This window comes from Heterocephalus glaber, unplaced genomic scaffold (genome assembly GCF_053883595.1).
Source record: "Heterocephalus glaber isolate CG9 unplaced genomic scaffold, H.glaber_assembly_v1.0 deba00000331, whole genome shotgun sequence".
Classification (NCBI taxonomy): domain Eukaryota; kingdom Metazoa; phylum Chordata; class Mammalia; order Rodentia; family Bathyergidae; genus Heterocephalus; species Heterocephalus glaber.
Window position 1 is genome coordinate 30,735,894 of NW_028258142.1, and position 24,380 is coordinate 30,760,273.

At 37.0% G+C, this 24,380-nt stretch overlaps 1 protein-coding gene across 3 annotated transcripts in view; it reads right to left on the bottom strand.

Annotated features, from left to right (window-relative positions):
• Smad4 (SMAD family member 4) overlaps positions 1–23,588 on the bottom strand; it is a 59,751-nt gene extending 36,163 nt beyond the window's left edge. For all 3 annotated transcript variants that reach the window (XR_205686.4, XM_004855168.4, XM_087192585.1), the window contains exons 1-6: positions 23,451–23,588; positions 10,808–11,187; positions 9,023–9,197; positions 8,543–8,572; positions 3,628–3,840; positions 59–178 (exon numbers count right to left, since the gene is read on the bottom strand). Coding sequence is in view for 2 of the 3 variants with exons in the window: in XM_004855168.4 (XP_004855225.1) it covers positions 59–178; positions 3,628–3,840; positions 8,543–8,572; positions 9,023–9,197; positions 10,808–11,056 (787 nt within the window). In the remaining variant the exon portion in view is untranslated. The remainder of the gene's footprint in view (positions 1–58; positions 179–3,627; positions 3,841–8,542; positions 8,573–9,022; positions 9,198–10,807; positions 11,188–23,450) is intronic.
• Positions 23,589–24,380: the final 792 nt, after the last annotated feature.

The following is a 24,380-nucleotide window of genomic DNA, read 5'->3' on the forward strand; positions in this document are numbered from 1 at the left end:
TATAAAGGCTGCCTATTTTTCTCAACTCTGTAAAAGGTTTTAAAAAGCATGTACATACTATGATGGTAAGTAGCTGGCTGACCAGTAAATCCATTCTGCTGCTGTCCTGGCTGAGGCCCTGAAGCTATCTGCAACAGTCCTTCACTATGGCTGCCTGCCAGAATACTGGCAGGCTGACCTAGAGAAACAAGAAGACATTAACATAGTACATTATAGATGCAATCCCATCATTTCTTACAGTAGGTGAAGGACCAATTATATCTGATAATACGTAACTACCATACAAAGATGAGGCAAAAGTGGAACTCACCCACTGCCTATCAAGAAACTAATGGCATATTATGAGCCAACCCTTAACTTGAAACTAAGTAAATGTGCCTAGTTTTGGTGGCCTTTTTCTTTTACAAATATTTTCTTCAAATGCCAGCAAAATTCCATACATATCTAGCTAATCAAAACAAATTAGAAGCACATCAGTTCACCCCTGGCCACCTTACACAGCTCTCCGAACTTTTCTTACTAAAATAAAACCCCCCAAAAACACAGGCTCAAGAAAAAGTTGAAAACTAAAAAAGTTAATTATTATCAGCAAATGCTAGGGTTTGATAAAAGCAAAGCAGACAAACACATTAAATAGGAGGTAATAGGTAAGATGAGAAAATTTAAAAGATTCAGCTCCACTGTGCAATCATCATAGCATTTGTTTTTTTTAAACCTATCAATCTACTTTGAAATTTTTTCATATACATATAAAAACCTAGAATGATGTCTTTTCAAAAACATCATATTCCCAAATTTATGTAAAATCACTTGCCATCTCTTCATGTAATAGATCAAGAAGACTAAGATTCCTCTGGCTTTTACCTTACTCAAAAAACCATTCTATAAAAAAAAAAAAAAAACAAAAAAACCATTCTATGATATTTCTTACTGTCTCGCATTTTTCAGGCTATTTTTAACTGGAAAAGGATTTTTTCTTAAAGCATTAAGTTAACTTGTTTATCCCATTTAGAAAGCCCTGAGATACCATAATTGTTATCTGTCACTGGCATCACCTAATTTTTTTCTCACCTAAGTAGGAGTGTAATCAAATGGAAGAGTAAATGTCACCATTGCTCAGAGTACCAGATAAAAGAACATTTCTTTCCTCTCTATATCTCACATTTCTTTAAAGCTAAGAGCTGTAAAAAAGTTAAAGAAAATACTTCAGCATCCCCTAAGTTAATTATTTATAAGATGCTTTTATTTATTTTATTTTTTTGGTACCGGGGATCAAACTCAGGTGCTTGTGCTTGCGCAGCAGGCGGCGAAACCATATAAGATGCTTTTAGCAACTTCCCTTCCTACTCATCCAAAAAAATTCTACAAATTATCTTTAAAGGTTAACTACATTTTTGTTCGTTTTTAACACCTGTACATTCTATATATACTTAACTAATTTACAGAGACTATCACTACACAGCAGAAATTAAATGATTTGCATTTACACACACAGTATTTATAAAGGACCCCCAAAGACATTTTGTGCAAAGACATTTGTACCAAAATATGAATAATTTATAAAGTGACCCACTGCAATTATCTGTATTGAATAGTTCCATTACATAATTCCAAGACAGTTAATATGAAATCAGCTCATGTAAAATAACCTTCTAACTCCTCTAATTTAGTCCAATTTCTTTTCTTGCTTTTATATATAGATTTTGAAAACTAAGGGAATACTTTACCACTAGAGTTCTAAAACATACACTATTTATTATTCAATTATAGAGATCTATCCCAAAAAATAACAAGACAAAATTAAATACATTTCATTCATACTACTTCATCTGGTCTAGGATTCAGCCCACCCATGAGAACAAAACAGTCAAAATGAAGTCACTTTAGTAAGCATTAACAAAAACACAAAAATTGAATCTCCAGGTAACAAACAGAGGTAGATGGCTGTGTTCTAGCACTAATCTATGCTCAAGTAGCTGTCATCTTTCTTTTTTAATGGTCCATTAGTACTCATTCTGTTTATCAACTATAGTCTCAAAATACAGACAGATTACAAAAACACACATAACAAAAGCACCAAGTGGTTAAGGATTCTAAAGTAAATCTATATGAGCCACTTGAAAATACTCTATGCACAGTGAAATTGTCACTTCTCATGAAGCAAATCAGAAAGGTATCGGACAGTGAAGCTGTGATATGCTTGAGCTGAAAACTTACAGAAATCAATCTATTTATTCCAAAGATCAAAACATCAATGTTGAAACTGACCTGATATTAAAGTAAATAGAATAATAGTTCCTCTGGTAGCAACTACCAAAGAATCAGTCCAGATCAGTAATCTACTGCTGATACAGGCTTAAGTACAATCTTTTTATCAACCAGGTACAATTAATGCCATACACATACCAAAACAATGCTATACGATTCATTTAAAACAAAACACTACTCTACTTGCCAAGCACCAAGCTGTTCAACCTTTGGTGACTGAAAATAAAAAGTAATACAATGACAAACAGGTCATACTGTCTTAAGCCCCAAGAAAATGTGAACCTGGACCCAGAATGTAACTCAGTGGTAGGGTGCTTACCTAGCAACCTAGCCATGTAAAAGCCCTGGGTTCAATCCCAGCACCAAAAAAAAAAAAAACCCTGAATCTAAGAGCTCTCTGTTAACTCTTCTACTATGGGAAGAACTTTTTTAAAACAGACTTCTCATTTAAAAAAGAAAGAGGTTAAAAAATGAGAGAAAAATGTAAATTTTTGTTTTAAATAGTATCTAATTTGGGGGGGTTCATGTAATAAACAAGTTTGTCAAGATCCCTTTGTTCCTAAATTTGCACAATGGGAAATTGAGATGACTATTATAAAGTAATATTCTCTCAGATAAACCAAAATAAGAATACTGGACTAAAATAAAGACTGCAATCCTATTAACACCAATCCTTACAAACCTGATTTAAAACTACTTGTTCATTATTTAAATATTTCTCTACAGTCTACCTGGAAAACTTAAGATACTTCTTTCTTCTGCATGTACTAGTAAATAAAACACAAATTAATCATTAAACCAATATTATAATCAAAGTCATTACTTAAGTCCAAGTGATTGTACATCAATATAAGAACCTTTAAATAAATCATAAACACTATTTTCTCCAGGACCAACTCTAACACCTATGTCATGGTTTTTTTGGCTACCTCTAGAGCAGTGGTAGTGAACCTATGACACACGTGCTGCAGTGAGCTACTGAAAACTCTAAAAGGTGTCCCATCACTGCTCTAGAGGCTGGGGACATGTGGGCCCAGTGGTAAAGCACTTGGCTGGCAAGCACCAGGCCCTCTGGGTTTGAATCCCCAGCAAACATACACACACACACACACACACACACACACGCGCGCGCGCAGAGGGAAAGAGGGGGGAAGGGAGGAGATCAGAGGGGAGGGAAGGGGAGGAGGAGGGGGAAGGAAGAAAAGGAGAGAGATGTAAGCAAATTTATTTTTTACCTATGAAAGATATCACAGTACTTTCAATTTTTACTTACTTGGAGTTTCTACCAAGTGACTACCTATAAATATTCACTGATTAGGAAAAGGCAATTTGCTAATTATATTTGAATACATAACTCACTTGTAGAAGCCACAGGAATGTTGGGAAAGTTTGTGGTGCTGGTAGCATTAGACTCAGATGGGGCCAACAGAGCTGGAGTGCTGTATGTCTCTGCTGATGCACGATTACTTGGTGGATGCTGGATGGTTTGAATTGAATGTCCTTCAGTGGATAACGATGGCTGTCCCTCAAAGTCATGAACATATTCATCCTTCACCAACATACTTGGTGGAGCTATGCAGGAAATGAAACATATTTTAAAACTTTATAAGCTTCTATTCCCAGAAAAGAAATCTTACATGCAAGTAATATGACAACATCTAACATCAACCATATTTGAAAGCATATTACTTTATCAGAAAAAATTACTTAGCGACAATAGCATCCGATATATTTTATCAATGTGACTGAATGAAATTTGAAACTGGACTATATTCCAGTACCGTCCAGAAAAAGTCCTAAAGAGGTATTTATCATAGTACTTTCATAAGCCTACAAGTATTATCTAAGTTCATAAGATGAAGTGGGCAAAAATCAAATGTCTGGCAAAATATTTTATTGAAAAGACCAAACAGACAAAACTAAAACTGAATATATAGTTTATTTGAATTTCACACTATGGAGATATGAGTGGGATCTGACAACTATCCATTTCCAGGATCTAGAATTATTAACCTAATATATTCTTTGAAACTTAACTATATTAAATGTCCCCTACAGGTTTAGAACCAAACAAAAATCCTAAAAAGGTCAAACTGAAATTTTCTTCTAGAAATCTAATCCAAATAAGGATGCTCGATAAATATATGAAAAAACTCAATAATCAGTATCTTTCACATACATGCTTACAGTTTAATAAGCACAGCTAAACTTTAGCTGATAAAGCATAGTATCACTGCATTAACAAGTTAGAGAATAGTTTGCTTCGTTGAAAAAAAAGGAAACTGAACTCCATTCATAATGTTAGTTTTCTGCCTAGGACTTCCCCAGTTGTTTGAGTGCTATTGTTTTAGGGTTTGCTTTTTACCTTTAGCAAAAAAATCCTTTATTCTTTCTGAACACTACTCCAGAATTTTACAACCTACTGGATTCCGGTATTAGAGTCCACAAAGACATTCATTCCCCTTTCCATTAAGAACCAGCACATCAGCTGGGTGACATTGTGCATGTCTATAATCCCTGTACTGAGAGGCTGAAGCAGGAGGATCACAAGTTCAAGCTCAGGATCAGCAACTTAGTGAGAACCTGTCTCAAAAAATTTTAAAAGGCCTGGGTATATAGTTCAGTGCAAAAGCCCTGGGTTCAATCCCAGTATCAAAAGAAAAAGGGGAGGGGGAAGGAGGGAGGGGAAAAGAAGAGAGAAATAGTATCACTTCCCTTATTTTTCTCTATGTAGATCTTTGGAGAAAAAAGCCCTCACACATAATTATCAATTAGTTACATGGCTATTTTTTACTAAATTGAGACAACTCCAAAGCAGCGAGAATAATCCACTAAGTTTCTATGCAACCTTCTAAAATTTTTCTCATGCATCAAATTCTACTCCAAAGTTTGTCTTCAGAAAATTCTAAAGAAACAAATAGATCATCAAAAGGATGCTTAACAAATCATTATATACTGGCAAGAAATTAGTCCTAACCATTCATCATTAGCATTAACTAAATTATAAAAATAATTTTAAAAAAAGGTTATTTCAGGCATAAAGTGAGTATGTCTGCATTTAATGTTTTTTATTATAACCTTCAACAAAGTTCTGAGATTTTCTTCATTATAAATCCTGACACCTCTATTTAATTCCAGGACATTTTAGGGTTTTTGTTATAGTGACTGAGAACTTTTTACCAATATATTGGTGATGCTAGTGTAAGGATAAAGCTACTGGTTTGAGAATATAACTAGCCAACTAGATACTTACTGCTTCTGCCTTTCAGTTGACTCTGAAAGGGCTTAAAAGGCAGTCACAGCTTGTCCAAGTAACAACTGTTTCCTACTTTAAATAGCCTTAGAAATTTTCATTGCTTTAATATGTTGGCTAAATTTCCCCAAATGGAAGGTTGGAACCTCTACCAGTCTATGGATCTTTTTAATAAAATAATCTGAAGGTATCAACAAGGATAGAGGTCTACAACATATTCTTGCCAAGAGAATGAAGCAAGTTACAAAATATTACTATATACTGTGGTCATATGCATGCTTAAAAAAATCACATATTGTAAAACCTCAAGGTCCAGAACAGTGTGCACAGTATGCATTTTGTGTAAGAAAGGAGGGAAATAATACATGTATCTTTTGCATAGAGAAACCCTGGAAGGAAACACCAGAAACTAATAAAAGTGATTACCTGAGGTAGGGGGAAATGGGGGCAGGGGTGGGAGCACTTCTTTTCACTGTATACCTTTTTATAGTATTTTGATTTATGGACCATGTATTGCCTATTCAAAAAAATAAAATTAAAAAAACATATAGTATATATTTTTTAAAGTCTAAAAAAAAAACAGACACCAAACTGTTAAGTATTTCTCTTATGGGCTAGCATTCAACAAATTCATTCATTTAAAAAAATATTTATTGAGCACCTATGTTCCAGGTACTGTTCTAGCGCTTGGGATTTATATCAATAACAAAACAAGTATGTCTGACCTCATGGAATGTAAGTCTTTTGTAATTTTTCCCTGTTCTTTAAATATTTAACAGCAAATACATTATTCCAACTCCTCCCAGCTATCCTAATGTTGGGCAAGTTCCTTAACCTCTCCATATCAGTCTCTTCATCTGGTGAAGTGTGAATAATCCCACCTACTATGTAGAAGCCTTGTGAGAATGTTGACACCATACTCATAAATCATCTAGCTTAGTACTTGACACATAATGAGTTGTCAGTAAAGTGTTAGCCTTTATTATTTAAACATTTTTAGAACAGTCATACATATACAGTGACTGTAAATGTTCTATGAAGGGTAAAGAATGTATGCTCCACAGTTGACAAAAAAGCTGAAGGCACTGGGCTTACCCTCAGTCTATGTTATCACTACTAGCAGTCAGGCCACAGCACTTGTGTGATGGTGCTATTGCTTTCTTACTTTTCCTTCTCCCGTCAGATTACAAACTCTGAATGGACAAAACATCCCTTATTTATCTTGGTATCACTAGAACCTAACAAAGTACCAGAAGATACATGCTCATTAAATATTTGTAAAATAAATACACAGGTCAATGTGGTCATGGAAAGTTTCATGGAAAAGGTGAGATAGGCTGGAAATGATTACTACAAAACTCCAACTCTCCAAGTGAAAGAACCATTCCATTTTCTTAATTTTTAGTTACCTGGCCTTGTCCAAATCTGAAAGGATCTGTGAGAAATACCTGTTTTCTAAGGAAATAACCCATTCAAGACTGCCTTTATATAACTACCACTAAGGGGGCCCAAAAGGCTGAATATATAGCCTTAGAGCTCCTAAAGACAGGTTATCAAACCCATCAGTAACAAGTACTTTGAACAGCAATAATTTTAGAATAGGGAAAAGTACAAGGAGCCTTCAGAATTTGGACCTCTCTCACAAATACCCCTATAAGGTATTAATACAGTACTTTTTTTAACCCCTAATACCCCCTAAGCTAAATGCTTTATTTCTCCCAAAATAGGGATGGAGAATGAATGAACATCAGAAGAATGTTTACTTTCAAAGAAGTGACAAGATATCAATGTCTGTTTGGCAAAGAGGCAGGCTTCAAGCAACTTTAAAGCTTCCATTCCCAGACCACCATAGCTCCCATTACCAATGTGCATTTCTCAGAAATCTATGTTATCATTAACAATGATGTGCCCAAGGCACTACAGTCTTCCTCTATTATGGGAAGATGGAAGAAAAATGGAGACTAAAAATGTAGGTTTGCATGGTATTCTTAAGGTCACAAGGTATTTGTGGTCCACCTCTAAAATTCTCCGAAGAGATGCCAAGCCACGAATTTACCACCAGAACAGCATACCTTCCTATAGTAAGATGATTCTGATTATCAGAGCTTCCTGAAAATTAATTAGTTCTAAGATTTAATTTCATTAACAAGCTCTAAGAAACAGAGCTAAAGATTTAATAGAACTCCATTTTCACATATTACACTAAAAAATAAAAACACACTCCAGTGGTTTTCTCATTTCAAAACATTTTTTTCTTAAAGTTATGTTTTGTTTTGTTTTGTTTTTTTGGTACCGGAGATCGAACTCAGGACCTTGCACTTGCCAGGCAGGCACCAGAACCACTGAGCTAAATCCCCGGCCCTTTTCTCTTAAATTTAGATCAGCTGTGATAAGCATGTACTTTAAAATAGCCATGTTTTATTTACTTGAAATATAACAAAATTGGAAAAATACTAATACTTTTAATTTTAAAACATTCTCAACATTATCATTAATAAAAGTAAGCCAGGGGCTGGGTATGTAGTTCAGTAATAAGAGGCTTGCCTAGCATGTACAAGGCCATTGTTCAATCCCAAACCCCCAACACCACCACCCCCCACAAAAGGTAAGGGTTAAATGAAGAAAAAACAGAATATTCACATTTTTCAAGGACATGTTACCACACATTGCAGGTACTTACACCCATTTAAATTGGCTCTGTAAGATTTTCTTCCAAAATAGTTTCTATCAATATTTAAAATATTAAAATGAATATCATGGTAGTGGTTTTGGTGCCTACCATATTTTTTAGAAATCTTTAGTTAATAAATGGAAATTCAAATCCAAACAGCCAATAGCCAATTTAAGTAGTTTTAAATGCTGATGAATACTCCCAAAATAATCTACATCTTCAAAGTAATTTTTCTTGTTAACGTTACCTATACCTATTTTTACGTAATACTTCTATGTGAATATACACACACAAAATTAGATGGGTCAGGATAAAAGAAAATAGAGAGTTACAAGAAACATTTTACCTACCATTACTCTGCAGTGTTAATCCTGAGAGATCTTAATTTTTTAAAAGAGGGGGAGAAAAAAGAAACATGAATCATTACCATGAACATATCTTCCATTACATTTTAAATTACAGAATATAAATTCAAGCCAGAGATTATAAAACTTCATGAACCATTTCACTTCAGGAGAAGTAGCATAATTTTCATCTAACATATGTAAACTAAGTGTTAATATCTATAATGTTTTGCATCTTATCCTTCAGAAACAATGGTGCCAAATGGGCAAAATATCAATTATATGTACTTAATTTTAGCAGTCAAAATACAAGTTTGTTTCCAAGTTCAGATTTAAATGCTTATATTTAATTAAAAATGTCTGATTCTTTAACATTATTTGAAGTCCCAGGTAACGTCCAAATATATAATTAAATTTAGAAAAATTAAAACACAACTGGGGTCTTTTCCCTTTATGTGTCTAAGGATAAATGCAAACTCTACTTACCAATTCCAGGTGATACAACTCGTTCATAGTGATATGGATTCACACAGACACTATCACATTTTAAATCAAATGCATACTGACAATATTTAACGTGCTTCAGTTCATTTTTGTGAAGATCAGGCCACCTCCACAGTCGGGCATAGATCACATGAGGAAATCCTTTCCGACCAGCCACCTGGGAAAAATAAACAGCCATTTATTAAGCAACAATGGTGTGTCAGACATTATGTATGTTCTCAATCCTACAAAGTCAGTTTTTGTGATACTGTGAAATACCCATTTGATTTTGTCCTCATTTCCTGGCATAGAACTCCTAAAATCTTGATTCTACAAAGCTACATACTAATGAGTTCACTGATGACTGACAGCCCCTAGGAAGATTCAGGAGGGGGGAGTAGTCATAGGAAAGACCAACACAAGATCACTCCTCAACCTCCAGGAAGAAGAACAAGGCTCACACAGAGCTGATGACCACTGGACAATGATTTTATCAACCATGTCTACCTAAGGGAGCCTCCATGAAAACGCAAATGAGCACAGCTGGGAAATCCCCAGGAGATCTGAACAAGTGGCAGTTCCTGGGGGGTGGCATGCCTGGAGAGAGGCTTGGAAGTTTACTTCACCCTGAACATCTCCATTTCTATCCTTTGTGATATCTTTCATAATAAAATGGTAAACATGTTTCTGTGAGCAGCAAGAGCAAATTAATCAAACTCAAGGAGTGGGCAGAACTGAATTTATACCTGGTGTTTAATAATATGGGGGACAGTCTTGGGGAGTAAGCCCTCAATCTGTGAGATCCAACACTATCTCTAGGTAGACAGTGTCAGAGCTGAATTGAAGTGAGGACACCTACCTAGTGTCCCCTGCACAATTCCTTGCTTGGTTATGGGTATGAAGAAATGTTCACATCTTTGGGGTCACAGAAGTGATATGTGTCGTAAGCATATACCAGGAAAAACTGAGTTTTAAGGGCTTTTCCCCCTCCATTCAGAGTACTATAATCTCTATTCTACAAACAAGAAAATTAAAGCTCAAAATAACTAACTTGGCTATCATCATATTAGCAGAACTACAATTTGAACCTAGGTATAATTTTAAGGCCTGTACTGTGACTCAGGTTCTTAAAATGCAAAAGGTATAAATCTGTTATAGAAACTATGCCTGAAATCTAGAAATTAAATTTTTAAATCTATAACACAAGATCTCTAAGTTTCTTCAAACACAAATGTATTACATAGTTCTACATGAAAAATGTGACCAGTGAAATATTTGGTATCAATGAAATATTATTATCAGATCTCTAAATCATAAAAGGAGCAAGTATAAACCAGTTTTTTAAATGCATATACAATACCCTCCCCCCAAAAAAGAAAACAGGCTACAAGGATGAAAGTGCTGAAGGTTGCTCTATCAGAGTATGGAGTTTCTTATGTCTTTTATTATTTTCCAAATTTCTTCACTGAACTATTTTTGAGTCAGAATATCAAAAACTTCGGAGATAGATCTTTTGTATGTTTGTCCATGTATTCCCATAATGCACACTGGTACAGAATGTACCGTATCTAGAGGCAGAGCCTGCATTAAATTATCCTATAGTAACTAAAGGAGAAACTTAACATTTTTTAATCTGCCACCACAGAACACATAAAAAAGTCTACTGTAACACTAATTTAAAGGGCTAGGGATATACTCAGTGGTACAGCACATCCCTAATTTGTATGAGTTCCTGAGTTCAATCCCTAGTACTCAAAACAAAACAACAAACAAAACAAAAACACTCACCTGAAGCCTTCCATCCAATGTTCTCTGTATGGTAACACATTTGCTAGGATGAGCTCCATTTGTAGTTATAGCTGTTATTAAAGAATCCAATTCATCTTTTTTCTCCTTCAGCTTCTTTACTAAACTTTCAATTGCTCTTTTTGCAAATGTTTCACTTTCTCCACCCTGTCTATGGCACATCAAACTATGTACAATGCTCAGGCAAGCATCATTACTTGTTGGTGTATTCGTAATAGACATATTGTCCATTTGTTCAAGTTTTTTCTTTTAAATCAATTGTGTCACCAATCTCCAGAGTAAGTCTGATCTTTTTGAAGGCAGTAAAAAACAACAGCTAATGTTGGAAGAAAAATTGTTAGACATCTGGTATTCAGGATAACCTAAAAGAGAAAGAGGGAGAGAGAGACACATATATAATGAGAATACATTTCACAAAGAAGATTCATTTGTGAGAAGATAAAACTGCTATAGTCAAGTGACTCAATGCACATAGTTAAAAACTGATGCTTAAGAGTTTAAAAAGACTGAATTAAAATGGTGCTGTTCTTGACATCCCAGAAACATTAAAGTTAGGCCTTCTCATTTAGTACAAAGGCACACTCAATCAAGTCTTAACAACTGTACTATTCATGCTAAAGTACAATCCTTACCTTGGTTATTTCTGTCTCAACCTTTCTGTTCTCCCTGCCACTGTTAGTTCTGAGCCTTCTTAGAACATATATCAGCCTCCTGGTATTTAACACTTATTTTCCACTAACATGATCTCTTAAATCCTGTTTCCTCAACTAATGATAAGCCTCACAGAGAGGAGCAATTTCTCCTATGTCTTTCAATATTTATTACATGCCCACATTCAATAACTGTATGTGGAAGGCACACTTCACAAATAATCAAAGGGTTTGGAGTCAGAGATGGAGATTAGAATTTCAGCTTTTACAGTAAGAAGTTAGCCAAATAGTTACTGAAACGCTGAATCTGGAGTAAATAGAGGATATGCAGACCTCCCCAAAAGAGAAAATATAAAATGCATTGCACACAGTTTTCAGTAAAGTACTGTCTAAATACTAAGATATTGAAATTGTTTTTAAAAGATTATCCTAGGACTGGGGATTTAGCTCAGCAGCACAGCACCTGCCTGGCAAGCATGAGGTCCTGAGTTGATCCCTGGTACCAAAAAAAAAGAAAAGATTATCCTAAAACATGGATTTTTCTACATTTTATCTTATTTAAATTTATCTAAGAAAATGTAAGAAGGCAGTGACAGAACTACTGATTCAGGACTTAAAACTCACAGGCATACAAGAGGCAGGTAATTATACAAATAAAATGTGCCAGGTGTATTGAGAAACACAAATGTATGCCCTTCTAAAGTGGATAGCTACTACTCACTTTCAGAAGTAGCATCTGAATATGCTAGCCCACTCACTGCTAATACTTCTTCAATTCAAAGGCAGCAAGCAACTAACGAATGATCATAGACATGTGCTATTTCACTTTTAAATATTGGTGATTTATTTGTGGAGAAAAGAAAGAGGGAGAGGAAGCAAAAGTACTACAAATAAGAAAGAAAAACCACTGTGCATGTCAAACAAAACACAAGTTTAACTCGAATCTGACCCCCTCCCTCAAATTTAAAACACATCTCCCTTATAGTTTAGCACATTACTTGATTAAGTATTTGTTTCACAAATCTCAAAGTTGAAGAAAACAGCAAAAAAATCCAAACGTTCAAAACGAAAACAGCAATTCAAATCTAGAAGTTCATTAAAGCAGCAACATCCTCATCACAGAAATTCCCAGCATCAGAGTTCCTGACATATACCAGAAGAGTGATTTTTTTAAATCAGTACTGAGGATGGACCACAGGGCCCTGTGCATGTAGACAAATTGTCCACCACTGAACTCCATCTCCAGCCCCACAAATACTATCATTAAACTAACACTTTCTGATATTATATTCCAAAAGATCTGTACTAATTTATAACAGAGTTAGAGTGTTTGAGTACATCTATTTCACCAGAAACTGAACTGTCACCATCTCTAAAATTTATGCTGGGCGGGGGCTCTATTATCTCAAAGGCTGTTTAACCCCAAATTTCTCTGAACACAAATAAAAGTGACATTGCTTTATTGAACACAGCTTACTGGTAGTTGTAGTCCTATGACCATTAGTACTTGAAACATAATTTACGGTTCCCTATATTAAAAAAAAATACCAACAGGGATATAACAGACATTCCTATATTAATATAGCTCTGGATTACAGAAAGATGGTAGTCATAGGCATGCTATAAATAAAATTGTATGTTCCAATTAGAGCTCTAGATGCATGACTGGAACCTGTTAACATCTCTCTCAATTGTCTCATGTATAAAATGGGACAAGTATCTGCTTTATACGCTTAGTGTATTAATCAGATACAACAGTGTACACAAAAGTAATCTGGAAACCATACATTGACTAACTCAACAAACACTGTATCTATCATGTGCAAAATACTACAGATGTAAGCATACAATCGGAAAGTGGTACTCAATCTTATCAGACCAACATCCCTTTTCATAACAAATAAACCATCTCCTTAGCTATCCTGAAACAAAATCCTAACTTACACATTTTTAAAATTTAACAGTATCCTAACTGTAAGATCAAGGACGTAAAGTTTAATGTATCATAAAATGTAAATTTTAATATATAAATGACCAAGCCATACTAACTAACTTAGAATGCATAATAAAGAAGTCAGGGGAAATTAGGAATGGTGGTGCATGCCTGTAATCTTAGTACTTGGGAGGCTGAGGCAGGAGGATCACTATGAATTCAAGGTCAGCCTGAACTACATAGTGAGACCTTGTCTCAGTAAAACCAAGAAGAGGCCAGGGATTTAGCTCAATGGTTCCAACACCTGTCCCACGAGCACAAGGTCCTGAGTTCAATCCCTGGTACAAAAAATAAAATAAAATAAAACCAAGAAAAGAAAAGAAGTCAGGAGTTAGCGATATAGCTCAGTGGTAGAGTACCTGCTCAGCATTTGTGAGGCTCTAGCTTCAATACTCACCACCAAAGAAAAAAGTTTGATGCTTACATTTTTATGTAGAATTATAAATACAAATTCAGATCTACAACTACAAATTTGTTGCCTTGGCAATTCCAACAGCACAAAGGCATGTTAGTGACATGGATTTTCTCAAATGGTGAACTCTTAATAAAGTTCCAAGTAAAATAACCAATTAAACTGAATTAAGTGAAATTAATTTCTAGAAAACTAAAGAAGATAAATAGGAAGGAAGAAAGAAAGAAGGAATTGGATTCTAGGCTAATTATATATTTCCTTCCTTCATAAATTTCTGGAGTATTTTAAAGTCTTGTGGGATGCAAGGAGATTCTGCTGTCTCTTGCAGAAAGGCATCCCTGGCCCCAACCCCAAAGTTCTTCTCACAAACTTCTGCGACACCCTTTAAAGTACAGTTCTTTCTCCATTAAGAATTCCTGATCCTAGCTGGGTATGGTGATGCACACCTATAGTCCCAGCTACTCTGGAGGCTGAGGAGGGAGAATCACTTCAGTCCTGGAGTTAAAGACCAGCCTGGAAGACACAGCAAGATCTCATCTTTAAAAAAAAAAAAAGAAAAACTCATCTAGAAAATCCAAACATATTATCACACTAAGTAGTAAATGTTAAAAGATGCAGGTAGTGAAGTGATTTAAAGTGATTTGGGATTACAAAGGAAGGTGCACATGAAGTCCATAGGTGAGGTAAGTCTTGGCACAATGTATCAGTCAGGGCAGGGTCAAGCTTTTAGAGCTTTCAATAATATAAACAGTCCACTGCAGCACGTGTGCCATAGGTCCACCACCACTGGTGTAGGCTATGTTGCAGTTACAATCAACCCTCAAATTTTCAACAGCTTAAAACAAAGGTTTATTTTCTGGTTAAGCTATTTGTTCATCACAAATCAACTGGTGACACTATTCACTGTCATCTCTTAGGGACTGGGCTGTCAGAGGCTTCATGTCTACATATGTTCTTAAACAGCAAGGGGAAGGGATAGGACAGCTCAAACACTAGCAACGTCTAGACATTTTTGATAGTCATAACTGGAAAGGCAAGGAGGGAAACTGAGTACTAGTGGGCATCTGGAAGGTACAGACCAGTGCCACGGCTAAACATCCTGCAATAAACAGGACAATCTTTCAACACAAAAAATTGCCTGGCCCAAAATGTCAGTAGTGCCAATGTTCAGTAATTCTGGGCCATGCCTCGTTTCAAGGGTATGTGGAGGTGAGGGAGACAAAGAAATGCCAGAGGAGCCACTAAACACTGGTAGAACAAAACTAATGACTACCATATGTGAATAACAATTTGCTGAACTGAAGGAAATCCACAGGGGGGTGGGAATCAGAGAGGATTAAAAGTCAAAGATTCTGCCTAGAGTAGGTTCATGTTAAGAAAGACAGGAGAGGGCCAGGGATTTAGCTCAATGGTTCCGCTGCCTCCTCGTTGCCAGGTTCCGAGTTCGATCCCCAGTACCAAAAAAAAAAAAAAAAAAAAAGACAGGAGAAATAATAGCATTAGATTTGTAGTAGAAGCTTCAGTGAGCACATGAGAATTTTGGGAAAAACAAAAAAACAGAACAAGATAAGACAATGAGAAAAGTGGTAAAGGCCTACTTCATCACTTTACCATATTAAGGACAGCAGCAGGGGAGAATCGATGAGATAGTTACAGGTAGAACAAACTGAATTCTATAATCAAATAAATAAGGGGTGAAAAAGGAAAGTCAAAAGATGACCAATTTCCTAAAAAGGTTAACTGAATGATGAAGAAAAAATAAAGGTTTTTTAAAGGCGGTTATGTAACAAATTCAGTCTTATTTAAGCTGAGTTTGAAGAACTTAGAGAAGTTAGACCTATTTGAAAGTCATCTACATAATACAGGTATTAGACAAAGTCATGATAAGGATTAACAGGAGGTCAAGTCAGCAAATGAGACAAAGGTTTGTTCTTACATCTTGCTATTGTATTTTTCCTTTAGCTTTGCTATTAATCATAAGCTGTCACTTCTTGTAAGCCATAGGTATAACAACAGATCTATGGACTACAAAGTCAGATAAGCAAAGTCATTAAAATATTCCCTAAATTAAACAGGATGAGCATGAGTCTGAGAAGCTCTTGTGTAAATTCATAAATTTTAATGAATGTTGACATTTATCAGATGTTAGTTCACTTTTGAACTATTAAAGCTCTCCCCAATTCTCAACCTAACTACCCAGAGCCAACCCCTAGCTACATTATTATCCTACAGATGGAAAAGAATCCAAGGCAGGCCAATGATACAGCTCCAAAAAATCTGATGGGATTACAGGAGCAGCCTAGAAATTATCTGACTAAAACAGAAAGCAAAGCAAAAACACAGTCTTGATGATACTGGCTGAGAATCTGGATACAGCATCTGAGGGGCCAGCTCTATCTCCATATCTGGCCAATGAATTCCTCATGTTACTTAAGTTTGATTGCTATGTATTCCATAATATACAATAACAGAACAAAATATGAATTACTACCATTCTCAGAAATAGCATGAATGCAAATTACATGTGGAACCAATTATTTAGTCCAGCGGTGGTGAACCTATGGCACACATGCCGCAGTGGGCTGTTAATATCACTGAAAGCTCTAAAAGGTTCTTCATCACTGATCTAGTCAATAGTACAGAACTAGCCATCTTAAAATAGTAGTTATCAAACTCTCTGGTTCAAGATCTCTTTATTTAAATTCTTAATTAAGAAGCTCAGTTTTTATGTGGGTTATACTAGCATCTGTTTTATTAAAATTAAAACTAATAAAGTTTTAGATATTTTCTTAATTCATTTAAAATAATAAATCCACTACATTAATACAAATAAATTTTATGAAAAACAATCTTTTCCAAAACAAACACAAAATCTTTAAAAAGTTCTTCAATGTCCAGCTTAATTGAAGACAGCTGGATTTTCCTATCAGCTCCAGCATTCAATCTGCTGTTACTTTGGTTGAAAATGTGCCTCACATATATATGTAAGTGAGAAACAGGAGTATTTTAATAACCTTCTTAGATAGTAATGGATATTCATCTTTTATTCAACACCAAAATTCAACAAGTGGCAATTCTTTAAGTTGTAATATGGAATATGAACTCAAAATTTAATGGATTTTTGGGCTTGTTGTCTAAGAATCCACTTGTCGGTCTTTTACTTTGAATGGATATCCTACCCGTGTATGATTTTGTATCATGAACTAGTCATCTGAGAAAATAGTTTTAATGAGTTATACAGATTTTCCAAATGTTGACACATTTTTTTTACACAATACATTTTTAAAATCACATTACAAACCTCATATTTTATCATATTACCATCAATCCCTTTAGAAAAGTCTTTAAGCATTAGGAAACTGGTAATTTCACAGCAATAGATATATGTATCCCAAAAACCTAACTTTCACTTGAAAGATCAGATTTTATCTTTGGCAACAAATAGTTGTTTTACTTTAAGAGGTAGATTCATTTCATTTATTTTCAAGGAAATACCCACCAAATATCTAGGTGTAAATAGTTACGGTCTATTAGTTATTCTCAAGTAAAAATAAAAATGGTGTTCCAAGGGCCAGGGATTTAGCTCAGTCGCACTGTGCCTGCCTCGCAAGCACAAGGGCCTGAGTTTGATCCCTAGAAAGAAAGGAATAGAATATGAGAAAAAGAAAAACTGGAAACAAAGTCTTTGTAGATAGGGCGGGGTGGAGAGGTTGAAGGGAGAGCAGGGCAATGAGGAAAAAGTAAGAACCAAGATGGATTATGTAAAGGTGCAAATTTCCAATGATGAATGTCATTACACTGTATACTTTAAATATACTGATAAAATTAATTTTTTAAAAAATGGTGTTCTGTTTAAAAAGCAGGTAGGTCTGTTTGCACCTCAGTCACACAACTGGACTTCAATATGAAGAAATGTTTTAAGCACACTACCTAATCATACTAAATATTAAAGACATGCAGTGCAGGGCAGAGATTTTTAAAAGTAACAATTTTTACTGCTTTACCAAAGCCATTCCTAATGAAACTGGCATTTTTTTCAAATGCTTTAACATGTGTTTGGATGTAAAGAACACAGTAAGAACTCATTCAATTTGGATGCAACTACCTTGATTCATGGTAGGGTGTCTGCAGTTTACCCACCATTGTTCCTTCACCTTCAAGGCAAATGTCAACACAGGGAAAGGCCAAATAACATCTCAGTTATGCTTTTATACACATAAGGTTGATTTCATGAATGTCTCTAAAGGGTTCTACGGATCCCAGGAGTCCATGGATCACACTCTGGGACCTACCGTTTTAAAGACTGGAAATTAAGCTGAATTCTAATAACTGAAACATACATTTCATAAAACTTTTGTCCATCAAGTCAATCTAGCTTATTCTTTGAAAAGGAGCTGTATTACAATCCCATGCAGGTTAACCCAGCTCTACTTAATAGCTATCAAGGGGAGGGCCCCAGTTTTAAAAAGCACTCTAGAAGTCAGAATTGCCATCAGTGTTACAAACCTCTGATGTTGTCTACAAACTTCACTTTACCAAAAAAGAGTGAAACAAATTCAATGTCAAGAATATGCAACTAATTTAAAAGACTAATTAAAAAGGAATGATGTCACTTTCCTTTACAATTAGCTGCTTCACTTATATCTACATAAAATTCTTCCTGCAGCTAATTTTAGTAGAGATAGCTATGACACAGATGCGTTTACTGTGTTTAAATACAATGATTCTTGGCTTAGTTTTTCTAATTAAGTCCTACGTCCATCACCTTTTCAGTAATGATTCAATTGTTAAAATGGCTGGTCACGTATTGGTAACAAATACTCCAGAATTCACTAGTGAACATCACTGATAAAAAATCCTTAACTCAGTTTTACACTTTGAAATACATTTTGACTTGAAAAGACCTGAGGTGCCCACATTTATCCAATGTGAGACACAACAATCATACTTTACTAAAAACAAGTATTTAGTAGCATCCTTTTGTTTGGTCCTAAGATTTGCATTCAAAACACGTAAACTGAAGTTCAATAGATTTCAAATAAATTACTCCAGTGTATCAATGATGGAAAGGTAAAGTCTGTACTATATTAACACAAATAAAGCAATAAGGATACACTGTAAATAATCAAAAGCCTTTAAAGTCAAGAGGGGCTTTTTATAATACAGATTCCCATGCTTCCTCCATTCCATTTGCATCCTGAATCAGTGTATGTGCTGGGATTGGGTGGCAAAAATTACTTTTAGGACTTTTAGAAGTTTATTTAAATAACTTCTAGAAACAGAGACGCAACTACAGCTCTAGGAAACTACTTCAGGTGATGTAAATGGAGAATTGAACATGCTCCTGGATAATCTCAAGAACTGCCAGCTAGTTGGGCTAGCTGAGCAACTTTCTCACAGTGTATAAATTAAGATCTGACAGCAAAAGCTAAATGAGTGCCACTTGCCTCTCAGGAACCCTAACTTAATGAGTCTTCTGAAAGTACTGGCACTTTTTGTTTGCTTATTGTGATAGCCTTCACACTGAGCTACATTTACGGGCCTGGCTATAAAATTTTTTATTTTTAGGCAGGGTCTTGCCAAGGTCACTAAATTGCCTGGGCTGGACTCAAACTTGGAATCCTCTGGCTTTAGCTTCAAAAAGTGCTGGGATTACAGGTGTGCACCACCACACTGCAGCTGCCACATGTACTTTGTTTTACTGCCTCCCCCCCTCTCTCACCCTCCCTCCCTCCTTCCCTCCCTCTTCTCCACCTCATCCTCTATCCCTTTTCTCGGCTTCATTTACTTTTCAATTCATTCTGTCTGGTAGCAAATTTTAGGAAGCTATATTTCCCATGATGAAAAGTTGGTATATCATTATTTTAAACAGGAAGCTGGTTTTCTAAAACACTGTACTCTAAAATGTTTACTTGTGCCTCATTTAGGGGAGCAGAAAAATTGGTACTGGTAGCTCAAAAATTTGCAGTTTAAATGCTAATTTAGGGACTTGAGGTAGTTTCTTTTTGTCATCCCTCTGTGGTGGTCTGACCTGGATGCACCCTACTCCAACCAAATTAAAATATCTGGGGTCAGGACCCAGCCATTAATGTCTTGTAAAGCCTTCCAAGAACTCTCAAGGTATAGATAGCCAAGATTGAAAACTACTGCCCAGGTGAGAATGTTGGTGTGTTCCTGTAATCCCAGCTACCTGGGAGGCTAAGACAGGAGGATCACCAAGTTTGAGGCCATTCTGGTCAACTTACCAAGACCTCATCTCAAAATTTTAAAAAGTAAATAAAAAGGACTGGAGATGTAGCTCAGTGTTCCCTGGGTTTCATTCCCAGTTTGGGGGGGGGGGCGCAGTTATATAGCGATATAAAGGCTAGGAGTATAACTGAGTGGTAAATGGTTGCCTAGCATGTGTACATAAGGTCCTGGGTTTGATCCCTAGCACCACAAAGCGGGGAGGGGGAATAAAAAGATTCCCGTACTACAAAAAAAAGTCTTCCATTTAAAATGTTTTTTTAAAAAAACATAAATAGCAAGATACAGCTGAAAGGTTATTTATAACCATCACCAACTTTAAATTAAGACATAACAAACCCTCTTTACAGTCTCTGTTGTTATCTAGCCAAGTTACCAAGACTTAAACTGTAAGAACTTTACAGATAAAAATCTGACCACTTACCATCTTAGTTTTACTTATGTAAATACTACCCCAGTTTTCACTCACTTTCATGTTTAAAAATGTACTGGTTGCCAATTACAGCATGAACAGCATCAAAGTGACACAACCTAAAACACCTTGTTGCTGAGAAACTGGAATTCAGCCAAATTTCCCATCACCAAAATTACACATTTTTAAATGACAAATCTACAAATTCTAAATGTGACTCATCATATGTTTGAAATATGATACACACAGTATCATACTGAAAGTAGCTCAAATGATGTCCATACTTAGATGTCAATGGTTTGAATGTCTCATTTTATTCATTTATTTATTTTCCAGTACCAGGATGAATGTCTCATTTTAAATAACTGAGTCTTCACCAATTTTTGGGCAAAAAGCCTAAAATTTGATAAACCTGTACTGCTGAACACTGTGTTATGCTAGTCTAACTCATTCAACTTTCCTTTAGCATGGAAAATAATGAAATCAATAAAACTTTCAGTTTTATACATCATTAAAAGTCACCTCAAAATCACCATTCTTCCTAGCTTTAAGGAAAAAAATTCTGCCTAACTACACAATCTTGGTGGGGGGGGGAGTCTAAACATATACAATGAGCACTGAAATGGCTAATGTAAGATGCTTAAAGGACCATTCACTCTAAAAATCACAGAATGAGAAATGAAACAGCACGAACTAACGGGGGGGGAGGCAAAATACAACTGAAATAAGTCTGAATATCAGAAAAATAACGTATGTTCTCATCAGAATAGCCAAAAAATTAGATAAGACTATGCATTTTTTAAAAAGTGTATCAATTTTCTTCCCCTACTTTATTATTACTATTTTTTTTAATCTTTTGACATAGGGTCTCACTAGCCATGAACTCACTATGTAACCCAGACTGGCCTCAAACTTATGGCAATCCTCCTGCCTCAGCCTTCCAAGTGCTGGGATTACAGGTGTGTGCCACCATGCCCGGCTAAATATGCATTTTAAATGTAACGAACTCTGCAGATTCTGTAGAGTTAAGTGCTCTACTACAGGCCCCAGCAATTCACAGCTCAATTAGATCAGTGTCTAACCATGTTACTATAACACTGGCTCCATCAGGGGGAAAAAAATGCTTCTAAATGGGAGAGCTTGAGTATGACTGGGATGAATTAATTATTTTAATGCTTGCTCCTTCGTTGGGGGAGGGGTGTGCAGAAAAAGAACACACACCCAGAGAAATAGCTCAACTAAAATATAACTTAAGTAAAGCACTAGTTTTCAAAAATAATATATACTGCATCCTAGTATCCTTTGTTTCAACACCAAAGCCATCATAAAAGGTCAATGGTCCATACAAAACTTACTCCAAAATATTTCAAAGTGACTTTCTCAGTACACATTTTCATTTATTCTAAAACAGATTAAGTTTTTCTTTTTTCCCTAACCTCAAGGTTTACATTGAAGATATTTTGCTAAACAAAGAAATAGGGATCCCACTTCGAAAATAAAATAAAAATTAAGATGCAATACTACTTTAAAGCAAATTCCATAAACCTGGAAAGCAAACAAAATGTCACTTCTATTAACAGATTCACAAAATGTTATGTCAGTCTTCTCTAGAAAGGCTTTTAGTTTTAATTCTAATAACTTCAATGTACATAGTTCACCACTTTTAGACCTAAAGCTATTCCAAATCATAAATTTTTGGTGTGCCTCTATTTCATTAGTTCTGTGACAATCCCATTTGAGAAAACAAAACTGTGAAAGCATTATGGAAGAGACATTAAAGAGAAACCATATTTTAAAATGTTAACTATATCATTCATTTACACTTTGGAATATCATGTGCTAGTCATATCAAAAACTTCCAATACAGAGTAAGTCTTTAGCACTTTAGAATTTCCCAAGCTACATTTCAAGTCAAGTATATTTAGTCTTGATACCGCAAGGCAAAGGTAAATTATGAAATCTACAATAAAAATTATTTAAATGCAATGTCTAAATCTAATTACTTTGAGAATTTAGAGATTTCTATATTTTCGATCAAAACATGATTTCTGCCAACAAAAAGTACTGAACCTACTTGTTAAAAGACTCAAAGCTGCTAATGAAATAAAAAGGATGCTAAATCTGGCAAAAATCAAAGGCTGTTAAACCTTTCAAATTAACTAAACACACCCATGTCTTCGAAAATCTAGCCTGAGAAATCCTAACAGCAGTTTATGGCATGTGATGATGCCAACGCCCTCCATCCTACACCAATTTCACGCACCGTACTTGTAGTCCTAACAATAAGATAAACTAAGTCTTTTATTAGGAGACACATTTTATTAGGGAAGGGAGGAGTTTCAGTTAGGTGCTTCAATGTTTCCTGCATGCCGCCATCACTCACAATACCAAAAAAGTAAACAAATCAAAGCCAGAAACGTAAAGTGGAAGGACACAATCATGAGGAGAAAGTAAAGGACAAAAAAAACCCAAAAATCTGCTTAAGAAATTAGACAAACCATTTACTACTTTCTCTTGGACCTAAAGGCAACAAACACACTCCAGTAGACTCAACGCGCTCCGCCCGGACGAAACTACTCAGAACAACAAAGCGGAGAGGCGACTGAGGCAGAAGTACCCGTCCGAGTCTAACTGTATAGTCCGACGAACTGCGACCGAAGTTCGGGGCTGCGGAATCGACCCAGCAGTACAAGGGGCTCGGGCGCGGCGGTACGGCCGGCCCGCCCTGCCCAGCGCGGTGGCCCCCGCCCGCCCAGGCCCGGCCCTCCTGGCGGCGGTGCTCACACGCTAGGCGAACCCGCCGGCCTCCCGTGAGCTCCCCGCCGCCGCAGGGAGCCCGCCCCGGAGAGGAGAAGCCGCGGGCGGGGCGCGCGGGCCCGGCGGGGGAAGGGGAGGGGACATGGCGCGTTTACCTGGGCTCGGGCGCTGGGGAAGAGAGTCCGCTCTCCCGCCGCTGCTCGTCCGTGGACTAGTCGCGCCCGTCGCTTCCTCCGGCGGCCCGGAGAGCTCCTCGGCCCCACCCCGAGGTGTCCGAGCCAGGCCGCCCCTCCTCGGCCACACCGCTGCCCGCGCGGGCCGGGCCGCCTCGGGCTCCCGGGCCGCCCCGCGGTGGGGGGACCTCTCGCGCGGGGCGTCCGGCTCCCCTCACCCACTCTCGCCCAGTGGGCAGCCACGGAAACAAGAGGAGAGTGAGAAGGGCCTCCCGAGGAGAGCAGACGCACGAACGCAGGCTCCGCCACCCGAGCCGCTCCGTTACCGCAGCGGCGACGACGACCAGGGCCGTGTTGTTGCTGCCAACTTGTCGAAAGGACACTGAGCATGCGCGCGCGGAGACCACATCCGGGTAATTTCAGGGTTTGGCCCTCCCCCCCCGCAGCTCTTCTTTCTCCCGGGTGCCCCCGCCTCCTGCCCCAAGAGAGGGGAGGATCGTTCTGCGCAGGCGTCCGCGGCAGCGCCAGAGGACGAGCTACTGGGAGCCCCAGCCTGGGGCTGACCTAGCGGATCGCGCGGTGCAGCCTCCGAGACAGAGGCCGCTTCCGGGGGTGGTCTTTAGCGAGAAAGGCATCCTTTTGCAAGAGTTCCCAGGTAGGGCGGGAGAACTCCGTGTCCAGTACGAACTTATGATGAGCGCTCATCCGCACCTTTTTTATTTTTGTTTTGTTTTGTTTTGAGGACTTGCGTGGACACAAGGGTCTAACAGCCAAGCACTAACTCCTGGTGTTTGTGGAGGCTTACTTTGGGAAAAAACGCTGCACCTTCCTTTCCTTCCCTCCAGCCCCAAATCACGAACTCTAGTGTTTAAACTCCGGAAACACACTGGACAGGCAAGGAATCACATTCAG